Below are 23,656 nucleotides of genomic sequence, written 5' to 3'. Positions count from 1 at the left end.
AACCAGGCAGTGTTGTTTATCAGTCCTTGCCTGCCCTCTACAAGCACACATGCACAGCCTGAGTCCACCAGAACCAGAATCTTCTATGTAAAATAGATAGAGTTTAAGGTTTTCCCTTGTTTATATAGTTCTTTTTGTTTGTTTGTGTTTTGTTCTTGCACATATGCTGACATTTTCTGTTTTCATAATTTGTGTCTAGTTTAAAGGGTGTAATTTGGAGAGGACTGGTGGGTGTTTTTGTTTTTCCACATTTTTCATTCCTTTTTCTTCATATCTCTGGCTTGGGACCTATTTTTGCATCCTGAACTCTTGAGTGTAAATGCCAGCGACATTTATATTATGGTGTGTAGTCTTTCTATCACACCAATTTCTAATTGGCCACGCGTTCGGCAACCAATTTAACAAATCTTAGTGATTCCAAATTTCTATTTAAGGAGTACTGGTTTGTAGGATTCATAAAATGTTGTAAAAATCTAAGCAAAATGCCAGCACTTTTATTGTCCCACCCCACCCCATGAAAACTAAATGTGTCCTTTATACCTGAAAAAAGTCAACATATTAGTGCTTCAAGTCCCGTGACCCCCCTGAAACATCCACGATGGGTCGGGGCGCCCTGTGTATCCTCTCTCTGTGTCTTTTGACAGCCTTCACAGTTTCCTTTCTTATTTTATTTAAAACTGGTAAGGTGTCAAGGCCCAGCAAATTTTAATTAGGTACGTGTGCAGAGTTTGTGTGGAATAATTTGTGCCTGCTGTTTTGAGTGTGTAAGGAAAAGGTGGAGAGTGAGATGGCAGGAGGAGATATTCTCAGAGGGAAATATTAGGCGTGTGGGAAAGAGCAGTAGTGACGTGCTCATGGTCACTGACGCAGCAGCCGAGGGACTAGGACTGAAGCTCTGGGCTGTGTCTCCTGATCCCTCAACCTCTACCTTCTCTCAACTGAGATTTGCCAGAGGTCTGGGCCAAGGGAGTGAACAGGCATGTCCAGGCTCCTTGCTGGTGACGAGGTGAGTGTTATCACCCCAGCTAGGCAGTGCCTACACTCGCCCTAGTGAGACCCGACAGTTAAGGAGAGGTTATTCGTTTGCTTTGCTAGTGTTGTTGATACCAGAAACCGTCAGGACGTCCTCCGGTGTCCTGCCACATGTGAGGGGAATCTGCTAGGGAGTAACCAACCAGGAGGGCTCTCTTAAAGGCTGATTGCCTGGCAGAAACTTTCCTGTTGGCCACTGACGGGGTGGGGGGAGCTTCCGTCCTCTTCTGAAGGGAGTGTATTGGATGTGAGATTCAGTGGCGTGGATGACAGAGTTGAATTTTGCCTCAGCACATTTTTTTGAATGATCAGACTAAAGTGATAACAATTATGTTATGTTTATTAATGGCTTGGAGATGATTTTTTTAATTTGTAAATGACCCCTGTATATCTTTGTTGATAAAGCAATTGCAGTTTACTAAATAAAGAGAAACAGCCACAGACTCCTCAGACCCCCACCATAGAGGTGAAGAGGGAGGTGCAGCTGGGCCTGAAGCCAGGGGCTTGGATGGGCAGATCCATTGCAGGGGTCCTCAAACTGTGGCCCGCGGGCCACATGAGGTGGTGTGATTGTATTTGTTCCCGTTTTGTTTTTTTACTTCAAAATAAGATATGTGCAGTGTGCATAGGAATTTGTTCATAGTTTTGTGGTTTTTTTTTTTTTAACTATAGTCCAGCCCTCCAATAGTCTGAGGGACAGTGAATTGGCCCCCTGTTTAAAAAGTTTGAGGACACCTGCTAGGGCCTGGTGTTCAGCAAGTGGTTGTAGCATTCAGTTACTTTCTTAAGGAAACCTGTATTAGTGGTGATATGTTCTCCAGAAGACTTTTTGAGGTTTAAGTGCATAAATTCAAACAACAGAATAATGTGACTATTATTCAGAGATCAACCAAGGTTTCCCATTCAGTCTCCTGAACATATAAAAAAAGTATTCTTTAAAAAAAAAAAAAAAGGCTACATAAAGAATCTCAGTGATCCTCTGACCTTGTGTCATCCCCACTATAGCAATTTTATTTTGGGGCAGCAGAACACTGAAAAGTCATGCTTGAGAAGGAAGGATGGCGATGCCCTGGCCCCCAAGTGTTATGGTTTGTGTCCGGGTGTAAACATCCTTCTTTTCTTCCTTTGCTTTTTCTCCTCCTCCTCCCTTTCTCCTTTCCTCTCATCATCTCTAACTTCATCAAGGAGCACGAGTCTTTCCTCTGTATCTTTTATCCTCTTTGTTCCTCAGTGCCACCACCAGCCCATGTGGCTGGACAGTCCACCTGACTGTCTCGTGTTTCATGAGAGCCAAGAGATCGCTTTCCCTTTAGCAAAGGAATTGACATTTCCTTCTGAACACTTGCAGGGTTGTTTCTTATTGTCCCCATTGGAAGCCAGGAGCATGTGGGCACAGCCAGAGGTTATGCTGGTATTATTACACGCATGATGCAATGTCCTCAACCTCTACATGTGCTCGTGTATTGAGCTCACATCCACCTTCCCTGTCAGGACTCACAGGGGCTGCCCTGCCGGGGCTCAGGATACAACTAGAACAGAGATCGCCAGCCACACCCTGTCCTGGGATGGCTCTGGATTCTCTCGTGCTTGTACATCCACTGGGGAACTTAGACCCTGCCACCACCATCCCCAAAGTGTAAAGGAACACTGGACCCCTTCGCTAACTTTAACTGCTTCTCTCCTTTCCTACCCTACCCCAAAATCGTGTTCACTTTTTTTTAAATTGAAAATACTTTTCATGTTCCCTTTTAACAAAGACTTGACTGCTGACAACTAAACAGGATTCAGATGAGTGATTTATTTTATGGCAGGTTATGTGAATGGGGTAGTAAAAAAGGCTGTCTAGCTCTTCTGCTGATTTACTAAATCATTTCATCTCTTTCGGTCCAAATCACCACAAGTGACCGTGGTGTTTCAATAAAAAGCAGCCGTCTCATTGATAGAGATTCCATCTCTCGTAGTATCAGAGCACTTTCTTCCCTTTATCCCTGACGCACCTTGTTAAAAGGGCCTCACCCTTGTCTTCAGCAGGACAGAATCCTGATCATCTGGAACAGCTAGATCTCAATTTTTTTTGGAACCAGATGTCACTACTCCAGGGCCACTTATCATCTTACTACTATATGTTAGACTTATCTCCATTCTGGGCTAGTCCAGAGGAAAGGTCTTCAGATTCCACTGCACATTTACTGGATTTACTTAGGTTAGGTTATTTTGGAAATGAAAATTTACATTGATCAGATATTACAGAGAAATGCAATGAGCATAAAACCACAAATTTCCAGGAATCAAGTATTAGGAATAAAGTAGGAAATGCTTTTCTTTAAAATGAAATCAATAGTTTGGGAGGGTAAGAGTAAAAATTACATTATTATAATTAACTTTTTATGGTCTAAATTTTTTTCTTATAGTGAAACATGCATAACGATAAAACTCACCACTTTGTAACTACTTTTGAGTGGACAGTTCAGAGACATTAATACATTCCCATGATTGCGCGACAGCCATCACCACCATTCATCTCAAAAATAACCCCACCTTCCCAATATGAAACTCTGTACCCATTAAACACGAACACCCCGTCTCCCCCAGTCCTGGCACTCCTTGTTCCACTTTCTGTCTCTATAAATCCAAAGAGTTTTGTGGCCTCACATAGGTGGAGTATAATTCTGGAACAAGGCAACCTCCTCCTTCCATGTTCTACCCGCCCAGCTCCTCTGTTTGCAGCCCTTCCTCTTTAACTCAAGTGCCACTTTGCAAGTGGCGTGGAGGCTTGTTTAGCCAAATAACCCAGCTAAGTTTTTCGGTTTTGTTTTTCATTTTCTCCTTGGGTCGCTATTAACATTGCTCTTTCCTTTTGTCTTCTTTCTGTAGTTTTGAGTATCCGAGGAGCCCAGGAAGAGGAGCCCACTGACCCCCAGCTGATGCGCCTGGACAACATGCTGTTAGCGGAAGGGGTGGCTGGCCCCGAGAAGGGCGGAGGGTCAGCTGCCGCCGCAGCAGCAGCAGCGGCTTCCGGAGGAGCAGGTTCCGACAACTCAGTGGAGCATTCCGATTACAGAGCCAAACTCTCACAGATCAGACAAATCTACCACACAGAGCTGGAGAAATACGAGCAGGTAGCCACTAACGCAGGGCTCAGCCCCCGAGCCCTTTAGAAAAGGGCGGAGTAACCGCACACCTCAGGGCTGGCCCAGACGGAGCAGTCGACCTTCCCACCCGTCTGCCGCTTGTCACAGAGCCACCTGCCAACTGCACAGCCCCTGGTCAAGCTTGTGCCCTGGTCTCAGCTCTTAAACACCTAGGCATTATATAGAGATGAAGGCATTCAAAAATGTCCTTGTAAATGAGGATTTCAAAAGATGTATAGTCCATACACATACAAGGAATGATTAATACCTAGAACTCGGGAACACTGGCCCACGATGTGCAGTACCAGGGCTTGTCAGGGGGCTAGAGGTCAAAAGCACAGTCACCACCTAAGCTGCGGGCAGGTGGGAGGTGTTTTCTGGTCCTTGTTTGTTCTTTATTTGGGATGATTACTCTTTTCCTGGATGATCATAGAATCCTAGGGGAAAGGACAGTAAACTTGACCTTAAAGTCCTTCATTGTGAGTAGACTTGGTTTGCGGACAAAGACATGCCCCTTTTTGAATATAGTGTGCAATGACAAGTGCACCTCTCTCTATAAGAAGTGTAAAAGGTCTCAGGAGAGCCTGGGAACCCGACAGGCTTGGATTCCCACCCAGGCACTGTACTAACAATCTGCAGAACCCACGTTCTGCTTACTATACCCCCGGAGCTGATGATCTATGGCAAAGAGCTATGGATTTGGAGTCAAAGATATGAGGGACCTTTAAAATTATGCAAAGGAAAGGATAGGAAAGGTGTTTAATTACAAAGCAGTACATGAATGTAAGGTGTTCTCACTGTGATAGAGCTTCCATCAGGGAACTCTCTCTGCCTCACCCCACCCTACCCCACAAACATACCCATATTTCTGTATCAATACGGTTTCCTCTGGGCAGTCTGAGCAATACTACTTTATTAGGAGTCCTTTGACATCAGCCATTGTTCTCATCATTTAGCTGACAAATGTGTTGTCACCTCTTTAGATGGCATTGAACTCAAGTTCTATGTTAACTTACTGTCGTTGTATTACTAGGTTTTCTTTCCTTTTTTTTTTTTTTAATTGCAGTTTGGCCTGGGGCTGGTTTTGAACCCGTCACTCTTGCTATATGGGGCCGGTGCTCTACCCACTGAGCCATGGGCACCGCCCGCTCTTTTTTGCATGTTTTCCTATTTTTTCTTTCCTTTTTTTAAGAGCCAAAAATGAGGGAGAAAAAGCAAAAGGTAGAAGGCCCTCTACAGTCCACTTATAACCGTCTAGGTAGAAGGCAGTTGTAAACTTAATAGAAAATGTAAATTTTAAAATAGAAATAGACATCTTTAAATTTAAAGGGAAAAAAATTTATTATTGCATGCCTATCTACCTTTAGAAGGGATTTCTACAAAATCCTCTTTTATGTGGCAAACAAACATTTTTATGAAGCTTGAAGCCAAGGATGGTGAAATTCAACTGTCCAACAAGGTAGAGGGAGGGTGAAAAGGGGGAAAACACAAGCAAGTGTGTTACAAACTGGAGCCATTGTCTGCCACCTTCTTGGTAAAGATCAAATGTTCTTGCCACAGTATTGGCCCTCACAGACATTTCCCCAGATTGCTGGAGGTGCTGAGCTCAAACAACTGACTGACCCATGACAGTGTCCCATCACGTTAGACATTGGAGGCTGCCCTAACCTAATGAGATAACTGGGAGGACTGGTGGGGACATTTTCTATAACCACCTCTCTCTGGCCTCTTGGGTTCTTCCTACTCAGAGCTCTTCCTACTTCACCTTCAGGCTGTAAGCCTGGCCTCTGGCAGAACAGCCTGCCCAGACCTCTCATCCGGGGTGACTTGTGCCAAACACAAAGGTAACAGAAGAGCCCAGAGTGGGGCTCCCTCCACTAAACCCATATGTGGGATGGATGTTACCCAAGTTGCCAGCAACGTGGAAGAACTGACTGTTTTCTTGATTTACCCCCCTTGTCATTTTTCCATCCTCCTCCAAAATGAGTACAAATTCCGATAGCAATAGTACACTGCAAGAGCATGTCACCACGTAGGAAACACTTGGGCTGACATGATTGCAATTGTTCCTCAAGGCAGTTTTGGGGCTGGGTACCCAGGACAGGTACTGTCATCATCTGCCTTTGGTACAGGTGAGGAAGTGGAGACCAAAGAGGTTAAGATGTATCTGAGATCACACATCCAAGGAGGGAGACGCATACAGGGGTCCTCAAACTTTTTAAACAGGGGGCCAGTTCATGTCCCTCAGACCATTGGAGGGCCGGACTATAGTTTAAAAAAAAACTATGAACAAATTCCTATGCACACTGCACATATCTTATCTTGAAGTAAAAAAACAAAACGGGAACAAATACGATCACACCGCCTCGTGTGGCCCGCGGGCCATAGTTTGAGGACCCCTGCTAGAGTCTGGATTTTGACCGTTAGCCCAAGGGCTCTGATTGGAACTAGGCCTGACCCTTTAATTGGAAGAGGGTGTGGATATCTGCAGATACCGAGGAAACCAGCTTGTCCTCTGTTACTTCCCTGCACTAGATTGCTGGCAGCTGAAAGAGCTAGTGATAAAAATGTTTGTTCCAAAAAATTATCATGGGTACCGATCTATTATAAATAATAAAGATGTTAAAAATTGGGAAGTTAAGGAAAAGCTTTGTCAGTACGTAGCAAGCTATGTAAATCTAGTAGTTGCAGTAGTCATCCATATTTATTATTTTTAAAAAGAAGTAAGACACCATTTTCTTATTTATATGAGCATTTTCTGGTTAAGACGTGAATACTGCTTAACACACTCTGCATGCTTAATCACGTATTAATATTAGTTGTGTTGTTAATTATAGTAAATAGCAGATTGTAGGGAAATTATGCTATTAACCTTCTAGCTAGTGTGTCTGAGAGATATATCTTCTTCATTTTTCTGTAACAATTCCTCACGGGGGCTTTTTTTAAAAATAGAAAATCCTGGTCAAGCAAAAACGTCACACTTTATTTTAGTAGTGTCTATATGAAGTTACCAAATTGATTAGTTAACAGTTGATCCTGTCGTTTTTGTTTCGTTTTATCTTCAGGTATGGGGGTGGCAGGTAGTCACACAATAATTAGCTATCATAGCTCCCTTCACCCCTACCCCTCAAAAAAACAAAACAAACAAACAAACAAAAAAAAAAAACTACCCGAATCAACCATTGTTTCACCCTGAGGTTAATAAATAAAGAAGGTTTCTAGAAACTTTAAATAGAAAAGAAGAAAATTGTTTTTATTCATTAAATGGGGTTGGTAAAACACATTTTCAGCAGATCATATGGTAGCTAAAGTATTTCAGGAGGCATATTCTAATGGATAAAACTGTGATGTTTCAGAAACCTGAATTTTATTCCAAGGTCTACTGAAAAAAAAAAATAAATAAAAGATCCTCTTCTAGCTTTGCAGGGTTCTTCCGCTTTTGCAAATAATGCTGTTGGGGCATTGATAGGACTAAATCTCTAATTCCTAACTGGACTGGGTTAATTCAAGTTCACAGCTAAGAGAGCCCTAGGATCCCAGTTACCTTCATGGATGAGCTAAGGCAGCCAAATCCAGTCTCATCCTTGGATTTCAACCCAATCCATGTTCTTGAAGGAGTCAAGGAAGAAGATGATTTACATAAAGTCTAGGACTTAAACCTTATGCGAGATGTTTTAGAGAGGATTTCCCTAGGTCTCTGCTTCCAGAAACACCCTGGCCTTGGAATCTGGGAAGTCTCCTTTTAGAAATCCCTCTGCCTTGAGCTCCATCCAATAAGTGGCTCTCTGTATGTCAGTCCATAGCAGAGAGTCCCTGTCACAGAAACCTTCAGTCTGTGAGAATTTTATTTCATTAGTGATAATAGCCACATTACTGTTGTGTTGAGAACACCTGGCCTAACGGAGCAGCCCAGCTTCTGCAGGTCCCATGCTGGGAGGAAGTGAGGGTACGGTACGGGCAGCTCAGATACTGGGAGAATCTGAATCAGTATATTCTGGCCATCTCGCAGACTTGGAACTCTTGGAACTCTGCTCTCTGCTGTGTGTTCCAGAGCAGCTGTGGAGCAGCTGCTTTGCTCCACCTCAGCAGTGGGTGAAAAGACTCCACTGTCTGTTTATTGCAGAGCAGAAAAGGCCCCGGGAAAAAATGCCCTGAATAAACATCAGATATTGTGAGTATTTTTATTCACTGTAATGAAGCACATTATTATTAGCCGAGCGCTGTGGCTTCCCAGCTGAGAGCTGGTGCGCTTGACAGTACCTCCTCTCAACCCACCCCTCCTCCCTGTGAGTCCAGAAAAGGTGGGGAAACGGCATCCCCCTGGGATGTTGTGTTTCCCTGGGAAGATGACTGGGATGCTTCCTGCATGCCTAACCTTCCACTCTCCCTCCTGTGGCCCCAGAATTCCAGCCAACTCACTGCCCGGTTTTATCTCCCTGTCTTTGTGGTAGAGTTCCCAGGGCTCTACCCAGGGGTTGAATAGAGAATAAACCTCTAACACAGACCTTGGGATTCTATAGCACTCTGCTGAGTGGAGGGCAGAGTGCTCTATAAACCTGTCTTCTATGGATTTGTCTTCTGCGTATGCCTGCAGAGTAGAAGGGAAGAATTTTCACCACCTTTATTTTCACCAAGAGGGAAACTGGAGCCAGAGAAGTTTACCCAATTGTCCACATAGCCCACTGGGCTGGCTTTCTAAGTTTATCTATACTTTGAAGACGTAATTGGGACCCACATTTGTAGGGCCAGACACACATAAAGTAAGTCATGTAATCCTCACCACACCTTGGAGTTGGGTCTACTCATCTCTGGTTCACAAATAAGGAAAATGAGGAATAGGTAAATTAAGTCACTTTCAAGGGTCCCACAGCTAAACCCATCCCAGAGGCAGGGTCTACAGGGGTCTGCAGGTAACTCAGCCTGCTTTGCTGGGTTCATGTGAGCCATTTGCTCCATCCACAGGCCTCGGCAGAAGAGTGTTAGCCTTGCTGAAGGGTTAGGGATTATTAAATCCATTCTAAGGTGAATAAAAAGAGGCCACTGAGTGGTGAGAGGATTTGCCCAAATACACAGGGAGCAGGGTCACTGACAAGGCCTCCCGCCGGCCAGTTTGAACACTGACCAGTGGAAGCATCTGCTACATATCTTTGTCTGACCAACCTCAATGGATTTCTTAGCTAAAGAATCAGTAAATGTGGGCGGCGCCTGTGGCTCAGTGAGTAGGGTGCCAGCCCCATATGCCGAGGGTGGCGGGTTCAAACCCAGCCCCGGCCAAACTGCAACAACAACAACAAAAAAAAATAGCCGGGCGTTGTGGTGGGCGCCTGTAGTCCCAGCTACTCGGGAGGCTGAGGCAAGAGAATCGCTTAAGCCCAGGAGCTGGAGGTTGCTGTGAGCTATGTGAGGCCACGGCACTCTACCAAGGGCCATAAAGTGAGACTCTGTCTCTACAAAAAAAAAAAAAAGAATCAGTAAATGTGTACTGTTGTTATTGGTGCTGCACATTGAAGAGGCATGTGAAGGGCTATGTGCCGTAGAAACAGCAGCCGTGCAACATTGCCCACAATGAGTGTGTTTCTGCTGATAAAGTTGGAGCTCTTGAAGGCCTTAGTCCTTCAACTCTCAAAGCATCATCTTGCTTTTTTTTTTTAATCACAAGTCTGATGCAGTTTTACAGCATCAGTGTGAGCTGATTTGTGAATAGATGTTTTGTTGAATGCCCAGCTAAGGAAACCAGGCTACGGATGCCTAGTGACTAAAGCAGAAGGCGGGAGTGTTTAGAGGACCAAGTTTAGGCTCTGGGAAAGGATGCGAGGTCCTGGTCTGGAAAGGGAAGGGTTTAGCCCTTGCCTCTGCCTCTTCTTGTTTGCTCTGGGCCACAGTCATCCCAACTATAAAATAAGGAGGAGGGGAAATGCAATCCTCAACTTTGCCTTCAGAGCTGGGGGTTTTTCTTCTTGCAGAACTCATCTGAATAGTGTTTTGAAGGTGTTTCTCGAAGGCCCTTGGAGACAGATTTTCTTGGTGTTATAGACATAGTGGCTCTTCAGAAGGCCGGCACAGGAGGGGTTCTTAGAATAAAAGTAGGAATAGAAATAGATTGAGGAGAAATCTCCCAGAAGAGTAATTGAAGCTTTAAATTCCATGATCCCACTTACATTCTCTGGGCTCTTTATGAATCCCAAAATGGAAGATTTGGGAGCTGTCTTATGCCTGAGGTAGTGAGATGAGCGAGGCAGAAATTTCATGGCATATTTGATCCCAAACTCTCTTTGGCTGTTCGTTTGGGGGCAAAGGGAAGTGAAGTATGTTTTGTACTAGGAGACATGTTCTTACCTTTCACTATAGTAAAATCATGAAAAAAATAATTAAGGAAAATTTGATAAAGATTTGTTTTTTCTCTTAAAGAAATCAGTGTCACAGCCAAAACTTAGAGCCACCAGGGTTGACGGGAATTTGCAGGCAGTCATTTGTTCCATCCCTCTTATAGGAAAAACCCACAAACTCTCCTGGTTTTCTTTATCTGCCCGAGTCTCTAGAAGAGCCCTGCAAGCCTCATGTCCCAGGCCTGATGCACGCCGAGCCTGGGCGCTGAGCCACCCTGTGTGTGTTGTCCTGCCGTTCCAGGCATGCAACGAGTTCACCACCCACGTGATGAATCTGCTGCGGGAGCAGAGCCGGACCCGGCCCATCTCCCCGAAAGAGATTGAGCGGATGGTGAGCATCATCCACCGCAAGTTCAGCTCCATCCAGATGCAGCTCAAGCAGAGCACGTGCGAGGCCGTCATGATCCTGCGCTCCCGGTTTCTGGACGCACGGTGAGTCACCTGCGGGGTGAGGGGTGACTGCCAGCCCTCTCCAGACGCTGCTGCTTCCCCCTCCGTGCTGAGCCAGACAGTAGGCTGAGCACAGTTCTTAGGCCTGGTAAAGGAGGGCCCTGAGACTGGCGCGGCTGTTGGTTTCATAATGCGCCAGGAAAATACTTGTTTATAAGGGCCAACGTCTACTTCCATTTCTCCTTCCTGCGGGTGGGCAGCAAGGAGGCCTGAGCTACATTAAGAGAGTAGGCTGGGATGGTCTGTGTTCATCTTTGTGCATCTCACAACTGTGGGCCTGCACTCATTTTACTTATATTCTGTAGTGACATAGTTTCTCCAGGAAAGTCAATCCTGTTTCCTTGAAATTTGGGATCTTTTCTGTACTATATAAGGCAGGGATCACAGTCAGTTCAATTCAAGAAATATTTATGAGCAGGTTACCATGCCCCACACTTTCGGCTAAGTTTTAGGAGTACAGAGATGAGTAAGACATAGTAGTTTGGTCATAGAAGGGTAAGGAGCTGGACTAATATGGGCCCAGTGAATTTGATGTTTTCTGTCTACCATGGCCGTCATATCCTTAAGTATGAGTTTAGAGCATACAGTTGAAAAAGCATGGATAATACTCACCTGGCAGGGGAGACAGCATGATCACGAAGGTGGTTTTCCCAGGGCGAGGCTTATCCATGGCACTCCAGATGTGCTGACCCCTGCGATTCCCCCAAATGTGGGAAACTTGACTGCATAATTCTTGGTAGTGGGGGACTGCATTCCCGCTTTCCCCTGAAAAAAAAAGAAAAAGCATGGATAGAAAGATCCTTAGGAAAAGATGTGAATTAAGAACAGAGAAGGAGTGAGGCCTTGGTTCCCTCACTCTGTAGACCAGAGATTCTTTATGAGAATCTCTTTGAGTCCTTTTGCTTCTGTTCTCCAGCCTGCAGAATGGTGATGATCCTGTCTTCCACCTACTCTCTAGAAGGGATTTTGATAATTGATCAGGCAAATACATTATCAAGTGTGGGTATGATTTGTGATTTATAGTTTATCTTAAACTAGTCATCTGTGAATTCAGGGATCATTATTTACATTTTCATATCAAAAAATATCCCTAATCTATGATTTTTATTATTAGAAGGCTAGACATGTCAGGGTCAGTTTTTATATTATCATCCATAGTTTTTCAGGTGGACACTTTTGCCATTCCTCTCCAAACTTTCCACCCAGGAAATCATGTTTCATTCACCTCTCCTACCTGCATTTTTCTTCTCTCACTCTTCACATTTGTGGTCTTTACAGTCTGTGGACCTCTTCAAAACTGCCTAGCATCTTCTCCTAAAGTCTCTTTTATTCAGTATGTTTTGGATAGTATGGAATACAAAATGAGAACAGGGAACACCAGCAAAATGTGTCTCTGGGCCAATAGAATTTCATAGAGTAAGTCAAGAGAAGGTAGAAATGAAGACAGTTTTTCCCAGCTGGGTGCAGTGATGGAGTGGGAGCAGGCCAGTCACCTAAAGCAAGACCCTCTCTGCACCCCCTTGCCTGTGGCCTGCTGCCAGCCTGGCTTCTTTATCATAGCCCACTGGGCAAAGTGCTCCTGCCTGGTGGCCTGTGTCTGGGTCCTTCCTCTGCGCTGCAGCCGCTGCCATGCTGCATGTGTTACTTACGTCCCCATGGCAACTCCCTAGTTAAAATGCTGGAGTTGATATTTGTGTTGGCAGATAATGAAAAAAAAGAAAAGTTGGGTACAGACTGAGTTCTTTGCAAGAAAGAAATCTGAGAGAAGGGAGGAGCAAAATCATTGTCTCATTGGCGATCTTGCAGTAATTCTCCTGTGCCCAGTTCAAAGTCAGACTCGAAAAGACACAAAACTAGGCGAGCTTTGTACACGGTTTCTTTCCCTTCCCCCAGCCTCTGCCTAGATTGTTCCACTTGGCATCAGGACAATCATGTTCAGACAGGGTCTTTTTCTTGCTCTGGTTACAACCTTTGAATCATTGCCTCCTTTTTGTTTTGAGCCAAGATTCAAAATTAAAACAATGACCCTATTGTCATGATTTTTATCATTTTGTTTTGGGGGTATGTTTATTACCAGTGAAAGAACATAACCCCAAATGCCAACCTAAGGCTCAGCAAATGGCTTTTCCAGCTCAAATATAAATGTTTGCTGGACTTACTGGTTGGGGAATTCCCATCAGTGCCTCCAGAGTCACTGACTGTGATTTGGAGAGATAGCTCAGCAAACCTCAGTAAGAAAGACGTACTCCCTGCGTTTCACATGCTGCTCTCAACCATGCATCCGATGGGCAGGGCCTCATCAAAAAAAAAAAAAAGCAGATTTCATGGAAGACAAATAAAATACAAAGAGGACTTGACTTAGTAATAGGATTAGTCTTTGTAATCTAATAGGTATGTAGAATTGAGTGTTACTACTTTGTTACGAACACTCCTTGTATTGGCTTCCTAGTGCTGTTAGCAGATTACTACAGATTGAGCAGCTTAAAACAACACAAGTTATTATCTCACAGTTTCTGTTGATCAGGGGCCTGGGCATCACGTAGCTGGATCGTCTGCTGTCATCTCAGTGAGGCTGTAATCAAGCTGTAGGCGGAGGCTGTGGTCTCATCTGAGGCTCAGGGTTCTCTTCCAAGCTCATTTCGGTTGTTGGCAAAATTCAGTTTTTGTAATTGTGGGACTGAGAGCCTCGGCTCCTAGAGGCTGTCCTTCTTCATAGGCAGTTCGCAACTTGGCTGACTACATTCTTCCTGAAAGCCAGCAGGCAGAACTCTCCACGTTAAGGCTTTAACTGAATCTCCTTTTGCATTTACTGAAAGTGATGATTAGTAGCCTAATCATAGGAGTGACATCCCATCATATTCACCATCCCACCCACTCAAGAGGAAGGTGTGTATACTGAGGTCTCCGATGTTAGGATTCTCTCTGCTACACTCCTCAACTGAGTGCGGGGCCCAGGTTCTCCCACTCAAGTCATGTCTTACATTGACTTAACTGTGCTGGGGAAAAGTATAAGTTAAAAATTGCATTCATCTGTTCATTCATTCAGCGTTTGTCATATCACACCACACACCAAGCATTGTGCCATACAACTGGGAAGTTTATTATTAGAGCTATAAACAATGTTTTTCTTTTCTTTTTTTGTGGTTTTTTTTTGACCGGGGCTGGGTTTGAACCCGCCACCTCCGACATATGAGACCGGTGCTCTACTCCTTGAGCCACAGGCACCACTCTATAAACAATGTTTTTCTTGGTTAGAGAGAGAGAACTTACAAACCCTCTAATTGATTTTCAAGCAATAAATTTAACCATTTTACTCTAACATTTTGCCAAGAATAACAAAGTAACATAAATAAGTGATTCAAACTGTGCCTCTGGTTTCCTTGTTTAGATTGGGACTACCTAAAATGAATTACCGAAGAGGAAAGAGGAAAGGGCATGCAGGAAAATCTGGGCACATCAGAGCTCTACTTAGACTTAATTACTTAACCTGGTTGAGCTCCTGCTACCTGCCAACTGCTGTGTTAGCCACTGGAATAACAAGGACAAAAAACTGCAAGTAGGGCGGTGCCTGTGGCTCAGTCGGTGGGGCGCCGGCCCCATATGCTGAGGGTGGCGGGTTCAGGCCCAGCCCCAGCCAAACTGCAACCAAAAAATAGCCGGGTGTTGTGGCGGACGCCTGTAGTCCCGGCTGCTCGGGAGGCTGAGGCAAGAGAATCGCTTAAGCCCAGGAGTTGGAGGTTGCTGTGAGCTGTGTGAGGCCACAGCACTCTACCGAGGGCCTTAAAGTGAGACTCTGTCTCTACAAAAAAAAAAACTGCAAGTAAATGTGGGTCGTACCTTACGGAGCTCATAATCTCATGGGACAAAAAGTTTCTCTTGCAACTAAACCCAACACGACGTGTTACCCCTGGAGTTCATTCATCTACCAACTAACACTGCATCTAACGGAGAGAGGATCAACAGAGGGCAACATGGAGTCTCGGAGGAGCAGGATGTTTGCCAAATGGAAGGAATTACATGAGCAAAATAAAACAACGTAATTAGACTTCAATGAGCATTACTTACTTGAGTGCTTACTATACCTTAGACACAAGGGTTTCAAATATGAGTGAGACATGGCCCCCGCCCTCGAGGAATGTGCCGTTTAGTTGGGAAGACATATGTAAACTTGCGTTGGCTGCTGTGGGAGGGAAACGTAGGGGGTGGTACGGAGAGGCACAGGAGCGTGAAAGCCACGAGCCTTTGGGGAACACAGAAGCATATGATGTGGCTAGACGAAATTATGCACAGCATGTGTTGGATTGGGGGGAAATGAGGCACTAGGGATAGGATAGATCCACTGAAAAACCTTAACTATCCCAGCGAAGCTTTTGAATGTATTCTATTAAGTAGCAGAACCCCCCAGAACTGTTTAAGAAAGGGTAGGGGAGAGTGTGAGAAATTACCCTGTAAGTTTCAAAATTGCAATGGATTCAAATTCTGGCTACAACCCTGATGACCTTTGTGACCCAGGATAAGTGGCGTATTCTCCCAAAGACTCAGTTTTCTTATTGGTAAAATGGAGATAATCCTGTAAGCAGAAATATATTAGATAATATAAAAACAAACTTAATATAGTGACTTCACATTGCTAATTGAGCTATCGTAATAATAGTAAATACTATGTTATGTATTACCATTACTATTATTACGTATTATATTACTGTTAAGAATAATACATCATTATTCAATTTTATAATGGTTACTGACATGATCAGATCTATGGTTTAGAACAATCACTCTAGTGAGTCTCTTGAAGATGATCCGCATTGGAGAAGAGATCATTAACATAAAGAACCATTGTCAAAGCCTGTACTCCTTAACCTGGCGCAACACAAGAATAAGTACGAAATGTCTCCTACATTTTCTATAAATATCCAGAAAAAAATATTTTTATTTAAAGGTAAACATTGGAGCTGGGTACGGTGGCTCATCCTGTAATCCTAGCACTCTGGGAGGCTGAGCCAGGTGAATCCCTTGATCTAACAAGTTCAAGGCCAGCCTGAGTAAGAATGAGACCCTGTCTCTACTAAAAGTAGAAAAACTATCTGGGCATTGTGGTGGGCATCTGTAGTCCCAACTATCTGAGAGGCTGAGACCTGAGGATCATTTGAGCCTAAGAGGTTGCTGTGAGCTATGATGACACCATGGCACTCTACACAGGCTGACAGAGTGAGACTCTGTCTCAAAAAAAAAAAAAAAAAGAAAGAAAAACAAGATAAACATTGGCATGTTAAGGAGCAGACTAAAACTGGAGGTTTTGATGGCGTCCACAGAGATGTGCTCTTTTCCCAGGAGGGCTGCACAGACATTATTTCTGGAAAGCACTAATCTAGAGTTGTACTGTCTGGTGTGTGGCTCTTTAATTTTAAATTTAAATTAATGAAAATAATATTAAATTAAAATAATTCAAATGTTTAAAAATAGCTCCACTGCACCAGCCACATTTCAACTGCTAAGTAGCCAGTATGACTAATCATGTGACAGGCAGTGGCTCCTCTAAACTCATTTCAAAAATAGCAGGACCCCCTTCATATTTTGAAATTAAAGAAAAAGTCACTTTAACCCGATACATAATAGATCATAATAAACATAGCTGTCCTCTTTGAAGAAAAAATAAGCAGTGACAACAAAGATGGGATGAAAGGAATAGATTTGAAAGGCTAGACTGGCGGGACTTGCTTTGAGGCCAGGCACTGGATGAAGGTAAGAAAGCAGGAGAAAGTGAGACCCACTCCCATGTTCTGGCGCATGCCGGGTGCTCAAAGATTGGAATGAACGAGAAAACAAATTAGGAAATGTGATGAATCGTATCTCTGATGATGGCATTTAAAAACATGAGTGACAAAGAAGATGGAGCTGATTTGGGAGAAAAGTGATACTAATTTTGGAAACACAATTTGAAAGTGCCTAGAGTATATGGCAATAATGGGCCTAGGAGAGAGAGCAGAGCAGGAGACGCGTTTAGTAATTAACAACGTATATCTGTGATGGTGCCTACACCTCTCACTATCATGAGTCTTTTCTAAAAAAATTTCAGCATAGATCCTGTTATTCAAGAGGTTTCTGTCCCCAAAACAGTTGATTGAATATTACTGTATAAATATTGTATGTATAAATACTGTATTTATACAGTAATATTCAATCAACTCTGCATATTATAAATTAAAAACCTAGACACCCAACTATCAGTGCTTCTGATTAGTTTGGAATCATAGACGTTAACTCACCCAGCTGATAACAGTTCAAGCCACAACAAAGATACCAAGTGTCTTTAGTTAGCTCAAACAACCTTATTGTCCGAAAGGTGTTACCTGCACTATGTTTCTTGAAATCTTGAAAAATCCTGATCCTTGGATTTCAAAGGCCCTGGACTGAGACAGCTACAGAGAGTGGTGATAAGCGAGTCCATCAGAATAGATGAGCCCGCCCAGGGAAGACTGCACAGCACGAGGAGAGGCGAGCAGGAACAGCTGTCGGTACCATCCGCATCCCACCAGCTCATTCCAGAGAGGCTTCCTTTGAGCTCAATTGGAAGAGTACCAAAAAATACACTGTAATGCGAATGCAAACAACTGAACGAACAACTAGAGACTCTCCCAATTAGGAGAGACTTGAGGGTCCAGGTCCCCAGACCTAAAACAACAGTCGTCTTTAGGCAAAGAAGCAGCAGCCAAAGGTTATCTAAAGATTGGCCTGCAGACCAAGTTAGCCACTTGGCTATCTTCCCCAAGTTCCCATCATGCAAGAGTCTTTACCACATGCCTACTTCTTAGTTGGGCTTTTTAATCCAATCTGTACAATTTCTGATGCTGGGTGACCCAGAAACTCAGCATGCTTTGGGAGAGGGACTTGGGCTTGGCATAATCTGGACAGATGTGGTTAATACCTGTGGACAGATGGTGTTCATCCGGTAAAATCAGGCACTTTATTGTGTTAATTAATCCAAGTGGGAGCCTGAAAATACGATATTAGCTGAATTTCCTGGCTAGCAGGGCCATCACTGCTTTCTGTTGGCTAATTCGAGAAATCCTATGTCCTGGCATAATCAGGGATGTTCTGGAAATATTTTCCACAAGGAAAAGCTTTAAATAAAAGCAAGAAAGGCAGAAGTGCTAAGAGAGCTGATTTAAAGATGAAGACCCCAGCACTTCAAGGAGGGCCGCCAGCCTCGCAGAGAGCCCACAGTGCCCCAAGTGTTTCCCTCAGTTGTCCACAGCCTTAGTTTCCAGGAAGCAATAAAGTGATTCTCACTTTAGATTAGTTCAATTAGCACTTTTTATTTTAAGACAGAAAAATGCTTTTCTTCAAAAAGTGGTTTTCTTCCTTTTGGCAACCTGTATATGAAAAGGATTTCTGTGGGCTTTTGTTTTACCATTTAGCAGCTGTTCTTGCTTAAGAAGTGCCACTTCTTCTTTCCTTTTGAGAGAGGTCGGGCCCTCAGAGGTTTAATTTCAGTCATTTCTGTGCCCTCCTCCCCAGATGCCTTTGAAAAATGTTGCATGCATTTACACGGGCACAGAATAGAGAGAAAATATGATAACTTATTTTTAACTTATGGCTACAGAGTCTCTGGAATTTCCAGGAGCTGGTTTGTCATGCCAGCTGAGTGACCTTTGAACTCCATTTTTCGTAGAGTAACTATGAAAAACTGTATCTACCTCACTAGTTGTAAAAATGAAATATTTACTTGAATGCATTGCCTACAATCTGGTAGGAAGAAAAACAATTATCACCACAAAATCCTAGCGTTTGTGGTGCTTCAGTCACGGTACCGAGGGCTCTCTGTGTGTGACCTCATTTCTCCCTTATTGACCCTGGGGAGCCAAGTATGACTCTCTTCCCTTCCAGCTGAAGATGCTGAGGCTCTGAGAGGCAACCCAAACCACCTACCTGCTATTCATTTGGTCTAGGATTCAAAACCAAGACGGCCTGAATTTTGAAACTTTGTCCTCCTCACCACTCTGTAAAAATACTTGTCACCATGGGCGATGCCTGTGGCTCAAAGGTATATAGGGTGCCGGCCCCATATACCGGAGGTGGTGGGTTCAAACCCGACCCTGGCCAAAAAAACTGCAAAAAAAAAAAAAAATACTTGTCACCACTCTTCAGGGCCCAGGTTCCCACCCGCTGCACAAAGAATTCTGAACAAATGCTTTGAGTGATGGTTTCAGCATCCAGCCCTTTCTGGCAAATCTTTTCCAATTTACCTTGTGCCCAGATGGGTAAATTCACACCTATTGAGTACGTGCGTTGCACACTATCTGGGTGAAAGGTCCGTGTCTAACTTTGAGTCAGTCTGCCCCAAAACAAAGCATGCATACCCCCCAACATTGCGAGATTTCAAAAATAACTTTTCTTCTCCTGTGAGTAGATTTTATTCTCTCCCTTTTTATATTTATTTGGTATGAACTTTTTTTGTTGTTTTCTTTCTTCTTACGAAGGCGGAAGAGACGGAATTTCAACAAGCAAGCAACAGAAATCCTGAATGAATATTTCTATTCCCATCTCAGCAACCCTTACCCCAGTGAGGAAGCCAAAGAGGAGTTAGCCAAGAAGTGTGGCATCACAGTCTCCCAGGTGAGGAGCCTGTCAGAAGGGGCGGCCTGTAGCCTGGCTGTGCTGGGAGCAGGAGGCAGGGGCCTTGAGGCTTCACTTTATGGACCATTCATGCCTTGTAAGTTCCGTCTGCTAAAGCTTTAAAATGGCAAGGTAAGCCCTGGATGTGTGTAAGAGAGTTTCTAGGTAAGCACCTGGCCAAACTTGAGAGGGACTAACAGCAGGAGGAGAGTAAGTAGAGTACAGTGTAAAAACAGCAATGGGGGTCTTTGCGCTGAGCACCCCCTTGCTTCAAATGGGTGATGTCTCTTAAGTGTATTTGGGAAGTTATCTTCATTCCTCCTGCTCTTTTCTCAAACTTAGCCATTTTTTTTTTGCCCAGCCCAGAAACTTTAAGAGTCAGTGAATGGAACTAGTTACTGCATAGCCTTTTGAGTGAAAGGGACTTCAATACCTTCTTTTGATGTGCTGACTCGGTAACTGATGGAGCGTAGGAATTTTAACATGTCACTGTGATTGGAATGGTTGTATGAAATGTCACCAAGTGACTCCTCCTTCCCCCAAAGAGCCATAACCATAACAGGTGCCTGTTGACTCGGAAAGATACATGATATAAAATTTTTACAGTCCTGGAGTCTTCAACATCAAGGTGAAGTGGAAAAGCAGGCAATATTGATGTGTGTGCACATTTTGTCCACTCAGAGGACCCATCCAGACCTCCCATTTAGTCTGAACCTCAAATACCACCACTGTTCTCAAGAATTCTTGGTCCTGAAATCTGTCAGAGAAAGTTTTCCTCAGAATTATGTAACATGCGAGAGAGCTAAATGTACTAATATTTCCATTAAAAGTGGCAGAGGGGAGAGAGTAGTGGGGAAGAAGCCTGCTCTGGTGAGGAACTTCACTTAGTATTTTTCAAGTGAAGTAGATGCTGTTGGGTGTAAACTGAGCATCTGACCTTCCTTGAATCGAATCCCGGCTTCTGTTGCTCCCTGCAGGGTGCAGATCCTATTAATCTGTGTTTAGCTGAGCAGAATTAGGTTCAGTTAGAACACAGAACTCCACCTCATGTAGCTTAGTTTATTATAGGGTTGTAATCGTTCTTGTCCAACTTTAGACACCTGTTCTCTCTCTCTGTCTGTCTCTCTCTCACACACACACACACGAAAGAAAAGAAAAGAAGAAAAGGAACTGAAGCTTTTTAATATTTGTTACACATTTGAGAAACGGTTCCAGGTATGAACCACATCACTAACTCACCCATCAGTGACTTTTAGTCATGGAGTCTTCTGCTTCTAAAGTAGAATTCAGTCCCTTTGTTGTCTGAATTCCGAGTCTAGGATTCAGAATTTCAAATCCCTGTCGAAGGTAACTTCTCAGTCTCCAGAAATGGAAGAAATAAATTCCTTTTCTTTATTAAAAAGAAAAAAAAAAGAAACTTTAAAAGGTAATCTGTAGTACAGCTAGACTTACATCTGGACTGTGGGGTGTAAAACTTTCCTCCCCAAAGCAGGGAAAAATCCTGACCTGTTCCAGCAACCTTCACTTCCTACATTATGGAAACTCAAGGAGCAAATAGCTTGCTCAGTTAAATGAGTATTTACATACTATGTTCCTTTCCTGTACCCATGGCAAGGCCATGCCATTTGTCCTTCCCTGTCATGCCCTCCCAAGAACAATCACGCTGTTCCACCGTTGCCAGACCAGTTCCAGAGGGAGACATTATGACTTGATATCATAGGAAGAGCATTAGGCTAAGAGCATGTTTTTGACAAGAGTCAACTGTGGGATTCTAGAGAACTCACTCTTTGGGGTGGGGGTGGGGATCTTGGCTGTCCATCTACCAGTCATGATTTGTTAGGTTACATGATTTATTAAATCCCTCTCCTAGCTCCATTTCCAAATCTAAGGGATGCCATTTGGGCAGTATCTTTCCTATCTTTTTCTGTTAATAATCACCCTCACCCCCACCCTTTCCTGAAATTCTTCTACGTTGACTCCCTTGATGTTCTTCTTTCTGGGTTTTCCTTCCCCCTTATGGGCCACTCCAGCCCTTCCGGGAGGGCCTACAGTCTCTACCTACCCTAAAACTATTGTGCTTTTTATTTTTGTCTTTAGCCCTCATCTCTTCACTCCTAGCCAATGGTTCTTAACTTATTCTTCTTTAGAGTCACAAAGTCTTTTGAAATCTACTAAAAGCTATTGATTCCTCCCATGACCCAAAACAAAAATGTGCTCCTACATCCAAATCTGTCTGCCATGGGTCTGTTGACTGCCCTCTTCATATGCCCATATACCCATTACTAACCCTCTTTGATTCTAGTGCTGCTCCAAGTGTGACCCACAGAAGGCGGCAGCAGCAGGACCTGGGAGCTTGACTGGGTTATAAATGTCTGGGACTCACTCCTATCCTGAGTCAGAATCTTGGATGGCTGGGCCTAGAAATCTCTTTAACAAGCTCTTTATGAACACATAACTTTGAAAAGCACGGTTCTACCTACTTTATCAGAGTGATGTCTTCCACACTCACACCTATAAATATGTCTTCATTTGAATATCCAGATGGACTTCTCTCCTAGAATACCAGACTCATATATCTTACTTCCCACTGGACTTTGCCATGTCTCTGCCCATAGATCTTTCAAATTAACACAAAATGTGAATCAAATTCTTCCTATAAAATCTACTGTTCTTTCTGTATTACCTGTCTTGAGCTGTTCCTGGTATCTGCGTATCCAGTGCCTAATGTATAGTAAGTCTTCACCCCCTCCCTGTTGAATCATCAGTGGAGTAGGATCAGAAAACACTGACTCCGTGTGCTGTCCAGGGCATGTGGTACATCCTAGTGGGCAATGCAGGAAATGCCTGACCTCACCTCGAATCTTCCTACCAGTGCCATTCTTCTCAACAGAATCATTCCCACAGCATGTTCCCACTCCACCCCCTTCTTTTTTTTCCACAGAGAGCTGATTTAACATAGATGTCACATATTTTCATTCTACCTCAAACATCCTCCTAAACTACCTTCATCTTCCCCTGCTTTATTCCAGCCTATCCAGTTACCTGAGAAAAATCTCCCTACCTTGTCCCCCCTCTAGTTGTTCCATTTAACAATCAAAAAACACCATAATTATGATTGATTCATATGGATTGTGAAAGTCGTATCAAGAAAAACATGAATTTCAAAGTGAAATTAGATATACAGTGAACCTGGAATGTACCCAGAAGTGCTCTTCCTCCCCCAGTTTAATTGTTTCACTGGAGACACCACTACTTACCATAGCATTTTATGAATTTTTTCTCTCCTTGTTTAGTAATACTGTAATACAGTTTGATATTTATAACAAAGGCTTGGCATTTCTGCAGTAGTATAAGCAGCCCAGGCCTTTGAGGGCTAGCCCTGTCAGATGTTGTAACTCTGCTAATGCATTTAAAAAATAAGCATAGTTTTGCAAGAATTTTCTTTATCTGCTGTTGTTGGGAGGTAAACATAAATTATATGTAAAGTTGTAGTATGTGTTTGGTCAATTCCTCCATCCTCACCAACTTCATAGTTTGTTTTGTGGTTATATGTAAACCACATTCTAGTTCAGACTCACATCTGGAATATGGGGTGTAAAACTTTCCTCCCCAAGGTAGGAATTATAGGAGTAAAACTTGAATGTAGCTGTGTCTCCACTTGTGTCTGGCAGAGGTCTTGGTGAAAAGGGAGCAGAGGTACCAAATCAAGCCAAGACAGCCGCTGTGAGCCACATGAAGAGAATAAATTAACAAATGAAAGCAAATTAGGTTTATTGTGCTTATTGGCTATAACATTTAAAGCCTGGAATTCAAAGGAACAATCAGCTATTTGCTTCAGTTTTTCCTGAGGTAGATAATACTAAGCTTTACAGAAAAGAAGCAGTGAAATCTTTTGGATAGAATTAAATTGATCTTAAGTCTGTACTACAAAGCAGCTAAGAATCTAAATTCATATTAAAGTTATTTAACTTCTAAAAATTTGAAATTAATCTACGGCATGAAAACACCTATGTGTTGATACATATTTTATGGGGATAT

General features: G+C 43.4%; 1 protein-coding gene and 1 non-coding gene across 8 annotated transcripts in view; both read left to right on the top strand.

The window, feature by feature from the left end:
- Positions 1 to 23,656, top strand: part of PBX1 (PBX homeobox 1) — a 279,964-nt gene that overhangs the window by 217,241 nt on the left and 39,067 nt on the right. For all 7 annotated transcript variants that reach the window (XM_053605786.1, XM_053605785.1, XM_053605792.1 and 4 more), the window contains 3 exons: positions 3,907 to 4,151; positions 10,791 to 10,981; positions 19,483 to 19,618. In XM_053605786.1, coding sequence (XP_053461761.1) covers positions 3,907 to 4,151; positions 10,791 to 10,981; positions 19,483 to 19,618 — 572 coding nt within the window. The remainder of the gene's footprint in view (positions 1 to 3,906; positions 4,152 to 10,790; positions 10,982 to 19,482; positions 19,619 to 23,656) is intronic.
- Positions 11,604 to 11,767, top strand: LOC128598054 (U1 spliceosomal RNA). The gene has a single exon (XR_008383560.1). It is a non-coding gene; the product is annotated as a U1 spliceosomal RNA (small nuclear RNA).

Source organism: Nycticebus coucang, chromosome 10 (genome assembly GCF_027406575.1).
Source record: "Nycticebus coucang isolate mNycCou1 chromosome 10, mNycCou1.pri, whole genome shotgun sequence".
Classification (NCBI taxonomy): Eukaryota; Metazoa; Chordata; class Mammalia; order Primates; family Lorisidae; genus Nycticebus; species Nycticebus coucang.
Note: the sequence above shows the minus strand (reverse complement) of the source record. Positions and strands in the feature narration are given on the sequence as shown.